General features: G+C 51.0%; 1 protein-coding gene across 2 annotated transcripts; it reads right to left on the reverse strand.

Annotated features, from left to right (window-relative positions):
* Positions 1 to 1,791: 1,791 nt before the first annotated feature.
* PRR35 (proline rich 35) lies at positions 1,792 to 20,349 on the reverse strand. 2 transcript variants are annotated; one of them, XM_021006862.2, is made up of 3 exons: positions 20,262 to 20,349; positions 4,896 to 6,501; positions 1,792 to 3,350 (listed from the first exon to the last, which is right to left on the reverse strand). In XM_021006862.2, the coding sequence occupies exons 2-3, from the start codon at positions 6,443 to 6,445 to the stop codon at positions 2,585 to 2,587; spliced, it is 2,316 nt and encodes a 771-aa protein (XP_020862521.1). In that variant the 5' UTR covers positions 6,446 to 6,501; positions 20,262 to 20,349; the 3' UTR covers positions 1,792 to 2,584. The 2 variants fall into 2 exon arrangements, with proteins under 2 accessions (XP_020862521.1, XP_020862523.1); XM_021006864.2 differs by lacking the exon at positions 20,262 to 20,349 and adding an exon at positions 11,329 to 11,464.
* Positions 20,350 to 20,402: the final 53 nt, after the last annotated feature.

The raw sequence follows: 20,402 nt of genomic DNA on the forward strand, positions 1-20,402 counted from the left end.
TCCCATTTCCCCAGAAATGAATAATCACTAAGAACCCAGGAAGTGATTGTCCTTCCATCCATGCACAGTATAGGGTATCCAAGAAGCTGTCCCCTTCCTGAGGGGGCCAGAGGGAGGGTAGCCATCATACCAGTTAGGGGAGGGTGAAGGGAGATAAAAGCGCCATCTTGGAGATGGTGTATGGCAAAAGGTCCTAGGGTTAGGGTAGGGTTGCTCAGGGCAAATATCCTTTCCCTTTAGGCTAGTGCCAATGACCACCCAGCTCGCTTGCCCATGGAGGAACTTTCCCCAGGGCATCTAGAAGGGAAGGTATTGAGCTCAGGATCAGTTCACCTGAGTGAGTCTGGGCTTCAGTAATCTTCTCAGGCCACCCCAGGCAGGGCTTGCTTGAGGCAAGACTTGGGAAGAGTTCCTACCTGATCTCAGCCTTCATTTCTCAAGGGACCCTTCAATCTGGCCTCCTAACTGGGATATCATCTTCCTTCATCCACATGGAATTGGGGAGGGGGAGCACTTCTTTTATACTACATTTGGTGTGGCTTATGTGAAGATCTGATTATATAGAACTGTATAGGGAATTTCTTCATGAAGAACTCAGTAAACATTTCCCTAGTGGGGGTGGTGAGCTGGGATGGTTCTGGAGAGTGCCTTTGGAAGGTGGACCAATAGAGACTCGAAGTGGGGCTCCAGAAATTGGAGGGAAAACAAGGAAAGATTCACAGGATTTAGGACCAGAAGGGACCTTAATGATCATCTAATCTAATCTCTTCATTTAACAGATGAGGATAGTGTCAGCCAACAAGGTTAATTGACTTGTTCCCTGGTCACACGGTTAGTGAATTTTTGGTGTAATCACCAAGGAGAAAATGTTCAGCCTTTGTCCTTGGGCAATGGGGCCAGACCAATTGGGAGAGGACTAGAAAAAAAAGTTTCTGCCTCTAGGGTTAGATTACAAGCCTCTCAGAAGATCTCTGCTCTCCCTAACTTCATAATCACATATTCTCTGTAAATTTCTTCTTTTCTTTAAAGTCTAACCCTAATAAAGGATAAGGAGATGTCATGAGTACAGGGGGCTCACAGGTAAGGAAATTTCCTCTACCAATCTGGGTCTGTACCTTCTCTGCAATTTCTAATTTTAGAGAGTTGCCTGAGGCATTGACATGTTAAATGATTTGCCAAGATCACATGGCCCTTATTATGTTAGGCAAGACTTGAACCCTGGTCTTCCTGGATCTGAGAACAAGTCTCTGTCTACTTTCCAGGCAGACCCTTGGAAAGAAGCCAAAATTTGTTTCTAGGGTGCACCCAGTGGATAGAAGTTCCCTTCCATCTCTAAATCCTGTAATTCTCTGATTCATTCACTCTGATAGGGGGTGGTTCCTGGCTTGGCCAGGACTGGTTAAGAAAAAGATTAGGCAGGCAGCTAGGTGGCACAGTGGATAGAGCACCAGCCCTGGAGTCAGGAGGACCTTGAGTTCAAATCCAACCTCAGACACTTGACACTAGCTGTGTGACCCTGGGCAAGTCACTTAACCCCATTGCCTAGCCCAAAAAAAAAAAAAAGAGAGAGAGAGAGATTAGGCTATGGAGCTGTTTTGGAGCTGGGCAGAAGGGTGGAATAAGGCAGAGAACAGTAGAAAAGAAAGTGGAAGACAACCTTCAGCTGAGATTGGATTTAGTAGGTTCCCCTCTTTCTCCCTAGGGTCCCTTATATGGGGAGCTATTTCCCAAACTCATCCTAAATCTACAATAGCACCAGATTTTCCATACAATGAGGCCCTTGTACCAGTCTTAAGGGAAGGGGCATTTATTTCTCCAGAACCCTGGGAAGGGAGGAGGTAGTAGGGACAATATCTGGAGAGAGGGTGCTTTGGCTCCATTCAGCCTGGGGGGTATGTGAGGGCAAGTGGAAAGAGAGAATGGAAGAAGGTAGGAGAAAGTAGAAGAGAGTGGGGAAAGAGAGGAGGTTCTGGGACATAGAAGGGTAAAGTGGGCAAGGTGAGAAAAACCTAGTGGTCACAGATGACCTCACATCAATGATGCTAATGAACCAGCACAGAGAAGAAAGACCAGCTTTGGATGGTTGGGCAGTTTGGGGGCAAGGGTATGGTTTGGGTGGTGTCCAGGGCCCTCATCATTTGGGCTTGGGGATTGCAGAAAGAGCTACTGGGCTGAGAATCAGAGGAAGCAACAAAGTGGTTATGGCTGGGGTGGCACACCTGGAATAAGATTCTCCAGAGGGCAGTGCCCAAGGGGATCTTGAGCTTTCTGGAAGGAAGGAGTTGATTCTGCCAGAGCCCTTTCTCCTGGGGATTCAGATGGTAGAGAAGGGAGACCCAACCCAGTCCAGATAAACACTGAGTCTTTGGTTCCTGAGGGACACAGATGTTTCCTCCTCCCCAGGGGTTATGTTTTCATCCCCTACCTGACTCATAGCCCCAGGAGGGAAAGACTGGAGGCTTTGGTACCCACCTGGGGAATGTCCCTGATCTGAGGTGGCCCATTTTCTGGGACTGACACAGGGGAGTTGGGCAGATACATAAGTCCAGGGCAGTTTGGAGGATGGGGGAGGGGGGAGACCAGGTCAGACTTCAGTGTTCTCAGGGCTATGGAGACATGTGGCTTCTGGGTCCCCAGGAAGGACCCCCATCCCACTTCGGGGTCCCCCACCCCAACCACCTAGTGGCCCTTCCTCAGGAGCCAGGAGCTGGGGACCCCCAGGGGTAGACCCAGACCCTCCAGGGGCTCTCCCATCAGCACCCAGCAAGACACTGGAGTCTGCCTCACATTTAGTGGTATGGCCATAGAAGGACTCTGTTGCCAGTGTTGGGGGTAGAACTGTAATGGGCACCCCAGGTGATTCTGAGGATCCTTGTCTCCCCTCTGGCTGGCCCAGCTGCAGGAGCAGCAGATCCAAGGGGGTCTTGGTGGTCTCCAACCTAGTTTCCTCCCAGCCACCCTCTTCCAGCTCCAGCCCAGGAGGGGATGGCCCTTTGTCTGGCACTCTCTTCACGGACAGGTCAAGGGGCCCCTCAGGAGGCCTGGTTGCCTTCTCCAGGGCCTGGTGAATGTGATAAAGCTCCCGACGTATCTTTCCCAGCTGTTCCCGAAGTGGGCCCTGAGTGGGACCACCCGTGGTAGTCAGTTGGCCCAGCCGTCTCTCCACTTTCTCATAGTCTCCCAAGGCTTTAGACAGGTCTTCTCCGATTGGACCTGGGCTCATTGGCCTGTACCCCTGAGGTGGTTTGCCAGGGGGTCCATCCAGGGCTGGGAGCCCATGGGAAGTAACCTCAGCACTGACAGTATCAGAGTCTTTGGGCCAAGGGAGCAGGGGTGTAGCAGCCGGCACACTGCAGAGGGAAGAATCATAGAACAAAGAATGTTGGGAGACAGCTGAGATATCTAATTCATCCACCCCACCCCATTGTACAGATGAGTAAACTGAGACCCAGAGAGTGGAAATGATTTGCTTAAGATTACACAATGGGTAGGTGGAAGGCCTGGGAACAGAACCCAGGTCTTCTGGTTCTCAGAGCAGTAATCTTTCTCCTCTTCCTTGCTGAGAGGGAAGGGGCTGTTAATGAGGACCAAGGTAATTGTGGACACCACTTATAGCCGGGCTGGCTGTCACGCTCTCTTCTAGTAGTCTGGTCATAGGGCTCCCAAATCTCCCTTCTCTGAGAGGAACCTTTGCAACCTGCCTCCTTTGGGGGTCACATTGTCCAGACCCCTGCTTCTTGATAATCTCTCTGGTCTCCTAAACATCTTTAGTGACCTCCCCTGGTCCTTTTTAGCTCTCGAACCTACACCAGCCAAAACCTCTCCACCCCCCTAACTTCTCAGGGCCCTTGCATCTAGGAAGTAGAGTCAGGCTTCAGCCCTTGGAGGAAGGTGGGTGGGGGATACAAACAGATAGAGTCAGAGAGAAGCCCAGAATTATGCCCTATCGATGGGGCATTCAAAGCTCCCATGCCCTGGGTAACTGGTGGACATGGGGAAAGTAAAGCTAGGTATGGCAATGGGATGGGGGAGTCGCAGCACTGAAACGCAGGTTGTGCCGATTCCTCACTAAGAAGGTGTTGCGGGGTAGCTAGGTGGCACAGTGGATAGAGCACTGGCCCTGGAGTCAGTAGCGCCTGAGTTCAAATCCAGCCTCAGACCAGACATTTGACACTTACTAGCTGTGTGACCCTGGGCAAGTCACTTAACCCCATTGCTTAGCAAAAACAAAAACAAAAAAAACCCAAACAAAAAAAAAGGCAGCCTTGAATAAATCCCTTCTGTTCTCCTGGCCTCAGTGTCTACCTTTGAGAAATACAAAGAATATTTTGGGCTTCAATTTTTACAGAGGCAGAGAAGTCCCTGAAAGCCCTTCTCGGCTGCTGTTGTTTTTAGTCATGCTTGACTCTCTGTGACCCCATTTGGGGTTTTCTTGGCAAAGATACTGGAATGGTTTGCCATTTCCTGTGTTAAAAGTGGGGAAAGGGATGGTGGGGACCTTAGAAAACATCTAATTCAACTCTCTCATTTTACAGATGAGGCCCAGAGAAAGTGATTTTCCCAAGTTCACAACTAGTAACAGAGCTGAAACTTGAACCCAGGTCTTTGGACTCTCAAGTCTGGTACTCCTTCCACTGTTTAACTGTCCATCTCCCCCACTCTGCAGAGCCTAGAGGCCCCTGTGGCATCTCCACATTGTCCTTGACAAAGAAGAGCCCTAGACCACACTCCCCATTCTATATAGAGGCAGGGGGAAGGCCTAAGGAAGATGTAGAGCCATCTAGAATGTGTGACCAATTCATGCAGCTGAGACCCAACCCATCTCCCAGGGAAGCATCTATAGGAGAACCATGTAGTTAGTCTGTACTCTCTGACCAGTACCTCTACCCACTCACCTCCTCTGGTAGTCAAATTTCCCCAGTGGCAGGCTGTCCACACCTGAGGGATCCTTTAGGAAGTCAAGTCCACTCCCAAAAAAGGACTTTCTTTTCAGAGTGCTCATGGCTGCCATGGGGCTGGCTAGAGCCCCCTGGGCCTTCCTGGAGCTAGTCCCAAGCATGCCTCGGTAGATCTCTGATGATGGTGTTCTGCCTGACCCAGTAGCCTCCTTCTGGGAACCCCGACACCTGCCTTCCTCTTCCTCCTCTTCTTCTTCCTCCTTGGTTCCCGGAGGCCCAGCTTTGAGCTCCACCTCCTGGACTGGGTCCCTACGGGAACTCCGGGGCCAGGAGGCAACAGCTTTGGACATTGGCACCTTGAGAAGCCCTAGAGCTGTGGGCATCTCTCCTGGTGTCTTAGCTGGGAGGGCAAGGTTTGCTGGGGCAGGTTGGGCATCTGTGGCTTTCCCACTGGGTGTTCCAAGGGCATGCTCAAACAGCAGTGGGTAGTAGAATCGTGGGAGGAAGGCTGAGCGTTCAGGGCCTTGCAGAGTCTGGAAGGGTGTAGCAGTTGCAGCTGCAGCAGCTGGTGGGGGCAAGAGTTGAGCAGCTGATGCCAAAAAGGGCATCTGGGCTATGGGGGCATGGGTGGCAGCAGTACCAGTGGTGAGTGTGGGCCCCAGGTAAGAGAAGAGCCCAGGGCTCAGGGGGTAATTTATGCCCAAAAGGGACAGGTTGAGGCCCTGGGCCTCCTGATAATCGCTATAAGCTGGAGGGGGATAGCAAGGGATGATGCCACTGCCCTCAGTGCCCACTGGGGTCAGATCTACACTGGCTCTGCTCTTCTGGCCACCAGCCACCAGCCTCCATTGTTCCATAAGGAGCCCACCAGTGTTCAGAGGTTTCTTAGGTGCCCTTCCTACCTTTGGCTTGGTATCAGTCTCTGGTGACAGTGTCTCCCGGCCTCTGCCCCCGGCATTCCGGAGGGAGAAGACATCAGTGATGATAAAGTCAGGCTCTGGTTCCCTGCTCTTGTCTTTGAATCCAAAGAGGAGGGCTCCCACATCGGTTTCACCTGGGGCTCCAGCCTTCCTACCTTCACTGGGATCCGTGGTCCTCAAGAGTCCACCTGCCACTTCCTCCTCTTCCTCCTCCTCAGGAAAAGCTCCCCCATCCTCACTGGGTGGCCCTGGCTCTGCTGGGGAACTGTCCCCTGGCCTGGGCCCTGGTCTTGGCCGCTTGGGTGGGGCTGGGTCGGAAAGGTCACCCTTGGGCAGGCCCCGGGACCCCTCGGGAGTTGGGAAGAGCCGTAGCTCGGGCTGGAGAAGATGGCCCTTCTTGTAGGCCCAGTCCGAGGAGTCAATGAGCAAGGACAGGGAGTTCTTACAGAGGCTGTACTTCATGTGGTTGTACAGGTGGGACTTCTCCATGCAGGTGAAGGGGCATTGGAAACACTTGTAGTTGTACGGTTTGCCCCAGGGCCTCGGGATGTAGTGTGGCTTTTTGGGCTTACGCTCCTTGGGCTTGTAGGCGGCACCAAGACGGCAGCTCCCAACCTCCTTGGACATGGCCGCAGACAGCACAACTCCACGCTAAGAGGCCTCCCTGGAGATCATGGGCCAACCTATGGCAGAGAGCTCGAGGTCAAGCCCTGCTGGCCCCAGCAGGCTCCTTCCCACCTCACCCAGCCCAGAGAAGGGCCCGAGTCTTGCCTCTTGGGACTCCAACATCACGTGCCTCTCTTTCCTTTCCTTTTCTCTCATCTTTCCAAATAAAAGACCTACAGGTTCTCTCCCTTCCCCTCATTCCATGTCTTAGTGGGTCCCTACCTCTCTCTCCCGTGTCTCTGTCTCTGTGGGTCACTGTCTTTCTGTTTATGTCTGTTTTAGCCTCGGTCCATTTTTCTCTCTCTCTGGGACTGCTAATCTCTATCTTTTTGTCTTTGCCATTCTCTCTTCCTAGCTCAGTTTTTCTGTGTCTACATTACTGTCTTTTTTTTCCCCTTAGTTTTTCTGTCTTTGTTTCTCTGTTTCTGCTAATATTTCTTTTCATATTTCTATCTTCCTATGTGTGTTTCTGTTGCATTAATCTCTCTCTCTCTCTCCTCTCCTCTCCTCCTCTTCCTCTCCCTGTCCCTGTCTCTCTGTCTCTGTCTCTTGTATCTCTGTCTCTCCTCTTTTTCTCCTGTTTTTGGCTCAGCATGGTACCCTGCCCTCAACCTACCTATACTGCTCCCCAGAGGCACAAACACAAAAAAGTTCCCTGTACTGGTATATCTGACATCTACTCATTTTTGCTCTAAGTGCCAATCCTTTCCTTGATCCTCCCATTTTCACCCCAGGAATTTCCCACCTGCCGGGACCTCAGCTTCTCCATCTGTACAATGGAAAGGGGAACTGTACTGAGCCTGGTGATAGGAACGGGACATACAGGCCCTAGGAATCATCAAACCACAGAAGCCCAAAAGGGATCTTTGAGAGGATTTTGTCCAGCCTCCCCCTCTGTGCAGAAATCCCCTCTATAACATCCCTCAAAAGGGATCTTCACTTTCCTGATTGAACACCTCTAGTGGCAGAGAGCTCACTACCTAATGAAACAGCTCATCTATTGTTAGACAGCTTAGATTGTTAGAGAATTCATCATTATGCTGAGCTGAAATCCGCCTCCCTGTATCTTCCACCCATTGCTTCTAGTTCAGCCCTCTGGGGCCAAGCAGCACAAACCCAATCCCTCCTTTAATGACAGCTCTTCAAATACTTGAAGACAGCTATCATGTCCCTGCTAACTCTTCTCTTCTCCAGGCTAAACATCTCCAGTTCCTCGGAGGGATCCTGACAGTGAGGGTGGCCAGACACAAGTAATTTCCTCCCCTTCTCTACTGGCCTGCCCCACAGTGTCCTCCTATCCTATCTCATGAGGAATGGAGGAGAGTCGAACTGGAGAATGGAATAGAAACAGACAGAGACAGAGGTGGCTGGGGGAGGGAAGGAGGAAAGAGACAGACACTGTAAAAGAAGTACTGGGGTGGGGGAGAATGTATGAGAGATGGAGATACAGATGGAGTAGGTTCCGAGAGGGAATGTGGTGATCCAGACTCAGGACAAAGAGAGAGAGGATTATCAGAATGAAAGGAGCACACACACAGACCTTGGAGACTCATACACATTCACTATATGCTCCCAGAGACATACTCACAGACACATGCATACACATATAAGCATACTCACTGAGACACTTAAAAACACATATGGAGGCAGCCACACTCATAAACATACACATATAATCTGTGTTTGAAGAAACACAAAAACACATCTCACATAGAAAGCAGTCATTGACAGACTTAAAATTATATATGACACTCCCAAGGCAAATTTGTCATGTGAATGTTCCCTGCCTTTATAGCTGATTTTGTTCCCTCCTTCTTTCCCCCCTGCCCCAGATAGAGGCTACTTTAGACTCCAGTTCTCACCTGCCCTACCTCTGGTCTCCTTCCCCCAAGGTTATTATAGTTGCTTCTGAGAGACATTTGTGCCTCTGGGGAGGGAAAATCCAGTATGGCTTTAAGCATAGGTTTATCCAATCCCCTGGGGAGCTTGTCTAACCTCATCCCCACATTTGAGAGTTTGCTCCCATTGGCTGTGGCTTGGGTTCAGCCCCACCAGGCAGGGGAAGAACTCGAGTTGTCAAGCAGCCTGGGTATCTGGTTGGGAAGATTATGGGAAGCCTAGGTGACTTTGGACAAGCCTATCTAAATATGGAGCCTCAGTTTTCCCATCTGGATAATGGGAAGGTTACAGTGGCACATGTTATTTTTCCCTCTCCTGCCAGCTACATTCTACTGCCTTATACCCCAGAAGGCCATAGGATAGAACAGAATCAGAGTTTTGGCCCAGAGTGGGTGACTAGGAAGGTCTTTTGTGTATGTATACAAATATGTGTACATACACATATATACATATGTAAAGTACATATCAATATATGTTATATATATATATATAATTACACACATGTATATGTATGCATATATGTGTATGTATATTCCTTGGTTGGGATGTCCTACCCCAGGGGCAGGGCACCCTGGGTCACAACTCTGATTCTTTTCTATCCCACAGTCTTCTGCAGCGCAGGGGAGTAGAGTGTAGTTGCCAGAGAAAGAGAAAGAAAATGTGTCACTGTATACTTCCCATTATCCAGATGGGAAAACTGAGTCCCTTTTATATGAAGGGACAGTGGGGAGGTCCATCCTTCCAGGACTTCCATGTTAGTAACTACTGAGGCTACTTGTGAAAGCTACCTCAAGGAAAATGAAACCCTAAATAATGCTGAGTGCCTGAAATGTGGAAAGAGGTTGTAGCAGAGATAATAGAATAGAGGAGATTGATAGGACAGGGTTGGACCCTTAACCTTTATCACTCTGTCAGGGACCATGGCATGCAGGGACAGACTGACCCTCCTATAGTGCTGAGAGAAGCATTGGGGGTCAGCTGGATCCAGCTCCTTCTGCCTCTACAAATCAAGGCTTGATCTACTGTTTTGCTGATTGTCTGAACTTAAGAAAGTGACAGAGGAAATGTTAACGTTGCAGATTAAACTTCAAAGTATGTTGTACATACAGTTCCCTCCACCCCACCCCCAGAGAGCTGGTTGTTAAACATTTACTACTTTCAGGACTCAAAGAGTCATGGTGGGGGAAGCTGGAAGGAAGATCATAATCCATAGACACAGAGCCATGGAAGACTTTAGAAACCATCTAGTCTCCTCATTTAACATTTAACTGAGGCCCAGGAAGAAGTGATTTCCTAGGGTCGAAATGGGAGTGAATAGCAGAGCTGACATTCTAGCCTAGGTCTTCTGAACTTGTGCTCTTTCTGCCCCTCTGAGGTCTGGGAATTATCTTGCTCAGTCCTTGCTTTTGTGCAAGGTGAAGCCCAAGTTGTTCCTTGCTTGGTAGTTCAGTCCATAGGATCTTACAGGGGCCTTATAGGTCACCTAGTCCTGTCCCTTCATTTTACCTGAGGGATTTAAGGGCAAGAGAATTTAGGGGACTTGTCCAAGGTCATAGAGGTAAGAGGCAGGGTCAGGATTCAAACTTTAGGACAGAATGGGGACTGGTTGAGCAGAGGAGCTCCTGGATGTAGAATGCCATCATTCTGGTCGCTTCTGGAGCCATGGAAAGAACTGGGCTCTAGGTATTGGAGAGACTCAAATTAGAGTCCCTGTTCTGAACTTCTGTGACTCCATCCCTGCAGTGTTCCTTCCACTGTCTTCCCAGTTCAATAAACATGTATTAAGCACCTAAAGTCAGCATCGCATAGTGGATTGTAAGCTGGGTTTAAATCCTATCTTTGAAACACACTGTGTGACTCTGGGCAAGTCACTTTACTATAGGCAACTCTAAGACTATAGAAATTGTAATAAAGCTTTGGCAAAAGGAAGTCCTCCCAGATAGTTCCCTACACTATCATGGATCTAGGTTTTTGGTTTGTTTTTTTTTTTTCCCGAAGGGGTAAAAGCATGCTAGGCACTAGAGAGAAGTGGGCAGGGGAAAAATTCTCAGCTTGGTACTGCTCCCACCAAGTGTCTTTGGTGAGGAAAAGGAGGGCACTCCTGCTAACTAGGTTTTATCCCACGCTGGTTACCAGCTACCCAACTCCAAGAGCTGCCCTTTTCCCAGACAGCCTCCCACCCCACAGGCCTCAAGACTGGTGGGTCTGGGATGAACTGGGGAAGCGTGTCATCCAACAGGGCGATGTGCCCTTTTATCATCAGATCAATCCAACTCACCCAGCAAGGCACCCTCCTCATCTCTTCCCACTCCTTGCTAATATCTTTTTTTTTTTTGGCTGGAGACACAGAACTGAATGAGCAAATAGCCAACTAAAACAATTGGACACAATGCCAGGGCATAAAACCGAGCAGAAAGACCCCATCTGACCCTCTCCCATCCCCAAGTGCTGCCATCCCGCCACAGGCTCCCCGAAAAAAGCTGCCCGCCTGGGGTGCACCGGGGACTGGGGCAACGGAAGCAATGCTCAACTCCGCTGGGTACTCGGGGGTTCTCCCGCAGAGCTCCCACTGCCCGGAGCATGTGCCAGGAGCCCGCTACTCCAGAGACTTCATGCGGAGGAATGAGAGAAGGGAAGTAAAGGCCCATGACCGGCCCCTCCCCCCGAACCCCCTTCTTCTCCCGTCTCTCCATAGGACTGCTTTTCTCTCCAGGGAGAGGGCATCTTAGAAAGAAGGGGGTGGTCCGAGCTGGGGGCAGCGCTCTCCTCGTCGCCTTCCAACCCTGGACAACCAGCTAGTGGAGCGGTTTCCTCCTCCTAACTTTCCCTCAGTTTTTTAGTCCACCTGGGCCAGGACCCAGAGAGAGAAAAATCAAAGCTTCCTCCCCTCGCCTGGATCCTTTTAACTTAGCGCCTCTAGAAACAATAAAAATTTCAGGACTCACGTTCCCCGGAACCGCCTGCTGGAGCCCACCTTCTGCGCTGGGACCCTGGAGATGGGGGCGCGGGGCGAGGGGAACCCTGGGGACCCCCCTCTTGACCTCAGCGCCCTCCCAGTGCCCCGGGGGCCTCCCGGGAGCCCCCGGCAGCCTGGCGCCCAGGGCAGCGCTCCCCCCCTCCCTGCGGCCCCCGCCTGGAGGGCCGGCCAGCCGCCGAGCAGGGACACATCAAACTCAAGAACAGAGGCTGGAGCTGCAGCCCCGCGCCCCCCTTCCCGCGCCCGCTCGCCCGCCCGCCCGCTCTCCTCTTGGCTCGCTCGCTCTCTCGCTGGCTGGCTGGCGCTCTCTCATTTGTACCGATTTGCCCCGGGGGCGGCTTTCTGATTTGCAGCGTCCCTCGAAGGGCTGAGTTTGGGGAGGAGAAGGGAGGGGGGGTAAGACCGGGGAGACAGAAGCTCCGCTTGCCAAAAGCGGTTCAGTCCCAGAACGGGCACAGACGGAGCAGGCTCCGAGCAAAACCAGCTGGGGCGGAGCAGAATGTGCTTAGTGAGAGGCTGGTTTGTGTGTGTGTGTGTGTGTGTGTGTGTGTGTGTGTGTGTGTGTGTGTGTGTGTGTGTGTGTGTGTGTGTGTGTTTCATGTGTGTGCACTGCATACATGTGTATTAATGCCTATAAGTGTGACGGAGGAGGGCAGCCTTCTACACCTGTCATCTTCTCCTGTGGCTCTCCTTAGGAAGGGGACTGGGTCGTGAAGCCTATGCATGCATGTATGTGCTGGTGTCTCTATGTGCCTCTAGGAGCCGAGGTGGGGTGGGGGATGTTCTTATGGGGTCTTCTACCTCATGCCTCTCTTGCTATGGGGGTTGAGGTGTCCAAGGGGATGTTGTTGGTGGCTGGAGGGGTGTGAAAATTGGGTCCCCTGCAATACTTCAACCCTTCCTGGCTTGACTAATTAATACTTACATCCTTATCGCCCAAATGGAGCTGCTCCCTCTCCCCCTTTAAAATTCTCTCCACTCAGCCAGTGGCCTCAGGGGACGAAGTGGGCCCAAAAGGAAAACGTCCTTACCTGCCTCAACCACCCCAATCTGGGGCTTCCAGCAAGAAAACAGAAAGACTGGCCTGCACTGGAGTAAACATCTGTCCCTGACAGAAGAAACTGCTCTTGTCTGGATTTGGTGAAAGCCCTAGGAACCTCTCCTCCCTTGCCACTGCCCCCCAGTACTCCAGAGCAAGTATAGACATTTTCCTCCTGAGACCCACTGAGCAGAGACACTCAATCATCTTGTAGGTATGAAATAGAGCTAGGGTTGCTTCTGGGGAAAAGAGTCTGGGTCTAAGGGTTGGGAGATCCAAGTTACAATCCCTATTCTGGACCCCAGTTTTCCCATTTGGAGAATACAGATAAAAACACTCAGGAGACTAAACTGAGAAAGTGCTTTGAGTTCTTAAGAAGAAAGCCACTAATTCCTCATCTGGGTTGTTTCCCAGGAGGAGGCAGTAGCTAATAGCAGAAGGCTCTGGACTCTTTCAGCTCCCTGTCTTAGCCTCAGGGCACAGGCCAGAGGACCAGAGAAGGAAAGTGGTGTGGACAAGACATCCTGCCCTTTTGGGAGCAGGGGAACCCTAGCCACCCCATTCCCAACTCTAGACAATGGAGAACAGACCCCTTTGTCCAAAAAAATGAATTATTGGCCCCTGTTGGGGAGCTAAGAACCACTGTATAAAGGCAGTACCTTTTGGTCTTAGGGGGAGAATTGGACTCCTGGTAGTCTTCTCCTCCATCCCTCTAGTACCTTCTAAAATTGGGAAAGTCTCAATTCTCTCATTTATAAAATGAAGGGGTTGAAATGTATGTCTTCTACTTTCTCTTTCAGTTTTAAATCTATGACTATCTCTCAAATTAGGGGCTTGGGCCCCAAAGTTCCTGACACTTTCCCATGTTCTTGCTATGTATGCTATATCTCAGTGCGCTGAATGTGTGTTATTGTAGATATTTTTTGCTCACATCTACATATGTGCCTATTCCTGTGTGGATATGTGTATCTTTTCTATGTGGTTTTCTTCCCATTCAGTCCTCAGGTGCTGGATGAGTCATTCAGTGGAGCTGGGGAGAGGTGAAGGAAACAGAGATGGCTCAGAAGAAGCAGAGAGGGGGAGCAAAGGAGGCTGAGGCAGGAGTTGAGAGGAGGGGTGGAGGAGAAGGGAACAGAAGAGGGGCCAAGGAATGGGAGATGGGACCAAGGATTGGGGGAGGATCCTGGGAGATACTGTTAGGGAATGGAGTAGGAGGGACAGTAGGTCAAAGAATGGGAAGGGGAATGAGGAATGGGAAAGGATTGGGAATAAGAAAGGGATCAGGCATGGCAGAGGAACAAGAAAGGATCAGCGAAAGCGAGAGATCTGGGCGTAAAAGAGAAAGAAAGGGTCAGAGACCGGGAAAAAATGGTTAGGGGTGGGAGAGGAGGCTCAGGACACAGAAAAAGGCAGTTAGGGACTGAGAGAAGAGGAAGAGGGAGTCAGGGAAGAAAGTGGAATTGTGGAGAAGATCTGGAAATGGGAGGAGGGGCTGAGGAGAAAAAAGGAGGAAGGGGGAGATTGCCGGTGAGGGCTGCGGTTTGAAAGAAATGCCTGCAGACTGGGGTGCCCATGTTCCATCACTTGTTCAGTTGTGGGGATAATGCTGTCCAGGTCAGCGTGGTGTGTCCCTGGGCCTGGTCCAGCTGAGTGCTGGTTGGGAGTGGGGCATGGAATCTTGGGGCTGAGCTGAGTCCAAGGTCCCTGCTCCTCCCTTCTCCTCTCCTAGCCTCCCTGCGGCTGGCCTCGCCCCCAATCTGCCACCGTGGGAGCAGCCACCTGTGCAGCAGGGCTCCATCTGGGATCAGGGATGGGGGGGCGGGGCTCCTGTGTCCCTGAGTAGGGTCAGCTCAGAGCTAGGGGGAGCTGACATGATGGGGGGGAGATGGATGGAAAGGGGAGGAGAAGGAAGAGTCCAGGAATCTGAGCCGCTTTGTCTACCAAGAGGTTCTGTCCTCTCTGTTTCCTACTGTCCCCACCTCAGCCTGGCTGTATGAGGGTTGCTCTGAGTGCTTCTGCCTATATGTATGCATGGGGTTGTGGGTGTCTGCTGTGTACGGACAGCTATGTATGCTCATGTGACTGTGTGTTGTATGTTATGTGCTAGTGGATTACTGGAAAATTGGCATCATACAGAACCTCTTACAATGTAGGGTCTTAATGTTACATAACAATCACAAACACAATAACTCCCCCCCAAAACAGAACAGAGGCCTAAATAGTCCAAAACAATGGATAATGCAAAACAATTCTTACTGGGGCATGCATGTAGCTGGAGATTTGTTATTCACATGCATGGGGCATGGATGTAGCATACACATGCAAAGTCACATATACATTTCCCTTTCTTTTCAGACCTTCTCCTGCTCATGTGTGTGTGTGTGTGTGTGTGTGTGTGTGTGTTGGGTCCGGCCTTAGTAGGTAACAGTCTCAGACCCCACACCAATTGGGAAACTGGAAGAAGGGAAGGCCAGAGTCCTTTCCCCAGCTTGAAGCCCTGTGGGAAGGTTTTTTTTTTTGGGGGAAAGGGAGAACCAAGGACAGGGCTCTGGCCCAGGGAGCCAGCGAGACCTGGGCGGCCCTGTCAGTTCCCAGTCAGTCCCTGGACACTTCAAACCCACAGCCACCAGGAGCTACCCAGGACTATTACCTCTGCTCTCATTTAGATCCTTCAAACTGATTGGGTGCTCGTTAAAGGGATAGCCAAGTGGGACAGAGGCTGCAGTAACTGGGAAAATTTCTCCCTGAGGAGCTCTGCCCATGCACCTTCTTGGCCCCATAGGACTCTGGGTCTGTCTCAGGTGGGAGAGCCCAACTGAGGGCACTCCTAATCTGGTCATCGGTGGGCTGAGTGGTGATGTTGGTGGGCATATATATACTTGATTTGAATTATGTGCAGGATTTGATTTACTTAAAACAGTAAAAAATGTCCCAGTCAAAGAGGTGGGTTCAGTGGGGGAGACTGGGAGGAGTGTCAATAAGGGGATAGAGCTTCAGACAGGAACTTGGAGGATGTGGAGCTCTGAGAGAGAGCCAGGATCAGTAAAAGAATAGGAACTCAGGGAAGGGAATGGGGGGTGCAGATCAGAGAGATGAACAATCAGTAAGGGGATGGAGATCAGGGAAGGGAATGAAAGTTCAATCAGCGGATGAGGCCTCAAAGAAGGCAATGGCGGTTCAAAAGGGAATGGGGGCTCAGAGAAAGAACCAGGGCTTAATAAGGAGATCGGGGGACTCAAAAAGAGAATAGGGACTCAGTGGGAAAATGGAGGTTTCAGAGAGGGGTTGGAGAGTTAGCAAAGCTTCTCTGAAGAGACTGGGGTTTAGTGAAAGTACAATGGTTCAGTGAGGGAGAAGGAAGCTCCCTGAGGGGACCAGGGACTCGAGGAGGGATTGAGGGCTCAGTGACAGATGAGACAGGATGGGGCCTCAGTGAAGGCTATAGGGGCTCAGTGAGAGGGGATGGGGGGTCAGTGCTCTTACTGTCGCTCCGAATGGCATTCAGCCACTCCCTCGACGAATCTCGGGACCTAGCCTGCAATTCTCAGCTTGTCCTGGGAGTCTGTGTTTGGGTTCTGTGAGCTTCTCTCAGAACAGACAGGCTCCCCCGAGGAGGGATGAGGATGAAAAATGTTCATGTGGGTCGGGGCGACGGCTGCGGCTGCACAGAGACCATCTATCAAGTGGAACTCACAGCGGCACAGCTGTGCCTGCCCTGATGCCTCCTGCCCCCTCAGCCGCCTCTCCCTCCCCATCCTGATCCTCCCCCGCCCCCAAGCCCTGGCTTGAATAGGGGAGGGGGCCTATGCCCTATTCTTGGAGGAGGGAAGAAAGACAGGGAACCTACCTGGGAGGGGGGATCCTGGCCTCTAGCCTGAGACTGCAGGGGCTGTAGTCTGTCTGAAGGTGAGCGTGGATGGATATCTGAGCAGAAAGCTACCTAAGAGGGAGGGAGGCTCACTCCCCACATAAAGTGGAGTTGGGCTTCTGGCTGAGTCAGACTGCCATCTTTCTTTAGTTGCCCCTGAGGAGAGAAGAGGTATTTGAGGTGGACAGCATAGTGAACTAGGGGAGAGAGGTAGCAGGAATTTCATGATACCCTGGAGCCAGTGGGGTCTGTAAGAAGAAGCCCACTGGCCCCTCTACCTCTAGCAATGGCTCAAACCCTTGTTTGGGCTGGGGGCTCCCCCTTTCTCTAGGAAGTCCTCAGGACAGAGAGCATCAGCTGCAGAGCAGCTCATTTGGTACTCTGCTAGCCTGGCAACCACCACACTCACATATATACATACACGCCCTCAAGGAAATAGGTATACAGGCACACACATCCCCATGGTAGGTGAAAGAGACCGTGATATGTACACCTTAACACAAATACTGACATGTACCCGGAATCAAAACACTGACCCACTGCTAACCCAAAGCATGCTTCACGGAGAAGCACTCAGATGTCACTGTACATTTACACTCTTCCTCCCATACCTGAACAGCCTGCACGTTGGATGTGGTGTCATGGAACAAAACCCTGGGCTGGGAGTCAAAGAGACCAGGGTTCCTGGCCTGGTTCTGTTAGTAACTCCAATGCCTCATACATAGAAAGCACTTGAATTAAAAAGTGTGTTGAATTGAATTGAAATTGCTGTGTGATTTCTGGTTGGTCTACTTCCCTCTCTGGACCTTGGTTATCTCCTCTGTAAAAGAAAGGGGTTGGACTGAATGCTTTCTAGGACCCCCTTCCTGCTTTATGGTGTACATGGTACAGTGCACACACAAGCAAACTCTTTAGATGTATGGACACAGACACAACATGTCAGACCCTTTCTGCACATGTTGCTTTGGGAAGGAAAGGGGCAGAAGAGATAAAGAAGGGACTAGGCAGAAGGAGGGGTAACTGAGGACTTCATAATAAACCCCATAAATGTTGCAGGGTTTCAGGGTATGTTTGGGGAGAGGAAAGGGGGAGGATCTGTGGGTCTGAGGGGCCTGAAGAATGCTTCTGTGGAGGCAACCTTAGCACTGGGTCCAATATTTCTCCCTCACCAGCCTTCTGCTTTTCTTCTCTCCAGTCAGTTTTCCTCTCCCCTCTTCTTCCATACCCATCTTGAAGATGGGGATTCACAGTGAAGGGTTACAAGGAGTGGGGGGGCGGGTGATGCCGAGTCAATGATTGGCAGCTGTTTTTTCCAGTAGGATGGGACTTAGGTTCAGGAGGCTGGGAAGGTAGAGGGAGGAGGGGAGTACTTGGGGGAGAGCTCAACTGGGAAGCAAATGCTCCAAGCCCCTCATGTTCTAACTTAGGGTGGGGGGAGCTAAACTGGAGAGCCTGGGAGATGGGACCAAAGAGAAGAGGCCTTTTCTGCAGCCTGGCTGATTTCCCCCAACGAGACTGACAATTTCAGGGATGTGGTCATAGGATCTTTGATTTAAAGCTGGAAGGGATCTTAGAGACCATTGAATCCATCCATCCCCCTCATTTTAAAGGTAAGGAAAATGAGGCACAGAGAAATTAAGTGATTCGCCCAGGGTCATACAACTAGCAAATGTCTGAGGCAGGATTTGAACCGAGCTCTTTGTGATTCTAAATTCAGTGCTTTAGCCATTATACCATTCTGCCTTCTAGGTGTTTGGAACTTGCAGGTATGAACTGGGAAAATCTAAACAGATGAATAGTTCTTTAATACCACCAACATCCTCCACCCTCTTCAACTGTCTTTGGCTTTTGGTAGCCCAACCTAAAGATGGCGGAAAGATGTGAAGGGAGCCACAGACACAATCAGAGCTGCAATGATTTTGAGATTACTTAGTTCAACTCCCTCATTTTAGCTAGAAGGAAACTAAGTCCCAAAGAAGGACTTCCCCCAAAGGAAGCAAGTTGGGAACAAAGGTGAGGTCTAGAACCCAGAGCTCTTCCTTCCCAGCTCAGGGAAATTAGTAATGGGGAAATCTCTCAGGAGCCCCTCACTTGGCATGCGGTGGGGAGGAGGACATGAAGAATTTAGCTGGGCACCAGGGAGCTTGGATCAGGGTGAGATTGAGGGTGTAAGCTCAGGCCAAGGAAAGGACTCCTTTCCTCATGTAAATGAGATGTGAAGTCAGAAAATTCTGACCTAGGCCTTGGGATAACCTAGCTGTTCCCAGGAAAGGTGGGTAAGAAAGGCCGTACAGGGAGCCGGCTCTGCAGGCATCAGGCAAGGACTCCATCTTGATGGCAGCCTAGATACCATCTTCAGGTGATGGTCCAAGTGGTGGTGAAACCCTGGGGAGACTTGGGACCATGATGGGAGGAATAGCCCTGTATAGCTTAGCACCAAGCACCCTGATGCCAACAAGACTAGCCCTCAATCCCCACGAGGAAACTCCCATTGCTGATTTCCAATAAGAAAGATCACCTCCTCTGGCTCCACCAATCCTGACACTCCTCTGCCACTGCATTTGTCAATGCCTTAGATTCAATCAAGCCCTGTGCTGGCTGAGGAAGTCTCCCTTCCCCCACCTGCCACCCCCTGATGACACTGAATGACAGAGCTAGAAGGAACCTTAGAGATTCTCCAGAGGACACTGCTCTTGCCTTCCCCACCCACATTTTACAGGGGTAAAAACTGAGGTCCAGAGTGAATTAGAAGCAGAACTGGACCTAGGACTCTCTCAAATGAGATAATCTCCAGAAAGCATCTTGAGAACCTTAAGGTACTAAATAAATATTGATTAGCATTAGTATTATTTCACTACAGTGTGCAACCAATATCCAGGGTAACCACAATGCCTTTATTCAGATGACTCAGGACTATAAAGACAGACAGGCAGGCAGACAGGTGGGCAAATAGTTATTAGACCTTGATTGACTTCTATTGCTATCTCCAATTCCCAGTTTTGGGGGCTGCAAGTACTTCTAATTGAGGGCTGGAAGATTTTTTAAAAAGCCCTCAATTAAAGAGTAAATCTGGGAATTGAGTCATTCCAGCCCCACTCTGATGAGGATCTCCAAGAATGCTGCCTAGGAAGACTTGACAGAAGTCACTGCCCCAATGGGTGCCCTGGGGAACAGCAGGCCAAGAAGTCCGGGCTGTGGACTGAAGCATGAGGAGGAGCTTTTTGCCATGTCTGTCCTCTCTACCCTCTAGTGCTCCAGGGAGGGAGAGTTAGAGGTCAACCTGATCCCTGAAAGCCAACATATCTTTATGGATCCAGAGGGGCAGGGAGTAATCAGGCTAACTTTTCCAAGGCTGGGTGGGGATGGGGGTTCCCTGGTTTTGGGAAGCCTAGTCACTTTCCCAGAGCAGAGGTCAGGGGCTTATTGTTTATTTCCATTCCACTCTCTCCGACCCTGCCCCCCATATTCAATGAGGACAATTAACAGAGACCCTTCAACATAAACTACATATACACATACACAAACCTGTACACATATTCGTGCATGAATGTATCCACATACAGAGACATGGACACAAACGCATACCCTCTCTTTCCCCTGTCTGGCCAGATTCCTTCGCTTCTCACCCAGAGCCCGAAGGACTTCCAAACTTCCTTAGCCCCTGGTGGGGCTCCAGAGCGTGGGCTGTCTGGTAGTTCTAGTGGTGCTGTTCCCTGCACCTGCCCATCGGGTGCCCGGCTCTTATGGTGAAAAACCTTGGCAAGAGACCTTCAGCCCTGCCTCTCGCCGCCTCGGCCAGTGAGCTGTAGTGTCAAGGAGCAATGAATTGGGCGGCAGATCCCACTTCCCTCACTTTGGGCACTTTCATGCACACACAATCCCATGCCAGCCTCCAGCTCCCAAGCTCCACTCCTCCAGTCCTCCCCCAGCCTGCCAACCGGCTGGTCCTGGAACCTGGCCGGCCCTCCCACGCCCGGTGCCAGCCTTGCCTTACCTGAGTCCCCTCTGGGCCTGCCCTCCCGGCTCAGAGCCCCTCCCTCCTTCCCCAGGGCAGTCCGTAAGTGGCTCGACTGGGCGGGCGGCTCGGGTTCCGGCTCGGGCTCGGTCTCCGGCTGCGTGCGCTCTGCCAGGCTCC

The sequence above is a fragment of the Phascolarctos cinereus genome, unplaced genomic scaffold (genome assembly GCF_003287225.1).
Source record: "Phascolarctos cinereus isolate Bilbo 61053 unplaced genomic scaffold, phaCin_HiC Scaffold_4;HRSCAF=312, whole genome shotgun sequence".
Classification (NCBI taxonomy): domain Eukaryota; kingdom Metazoa; phylum Chordata; class Mammalia; order Diprotodontia; family Phascolarctidae; genus Phascolarctos; species Phascolarctos cinereus.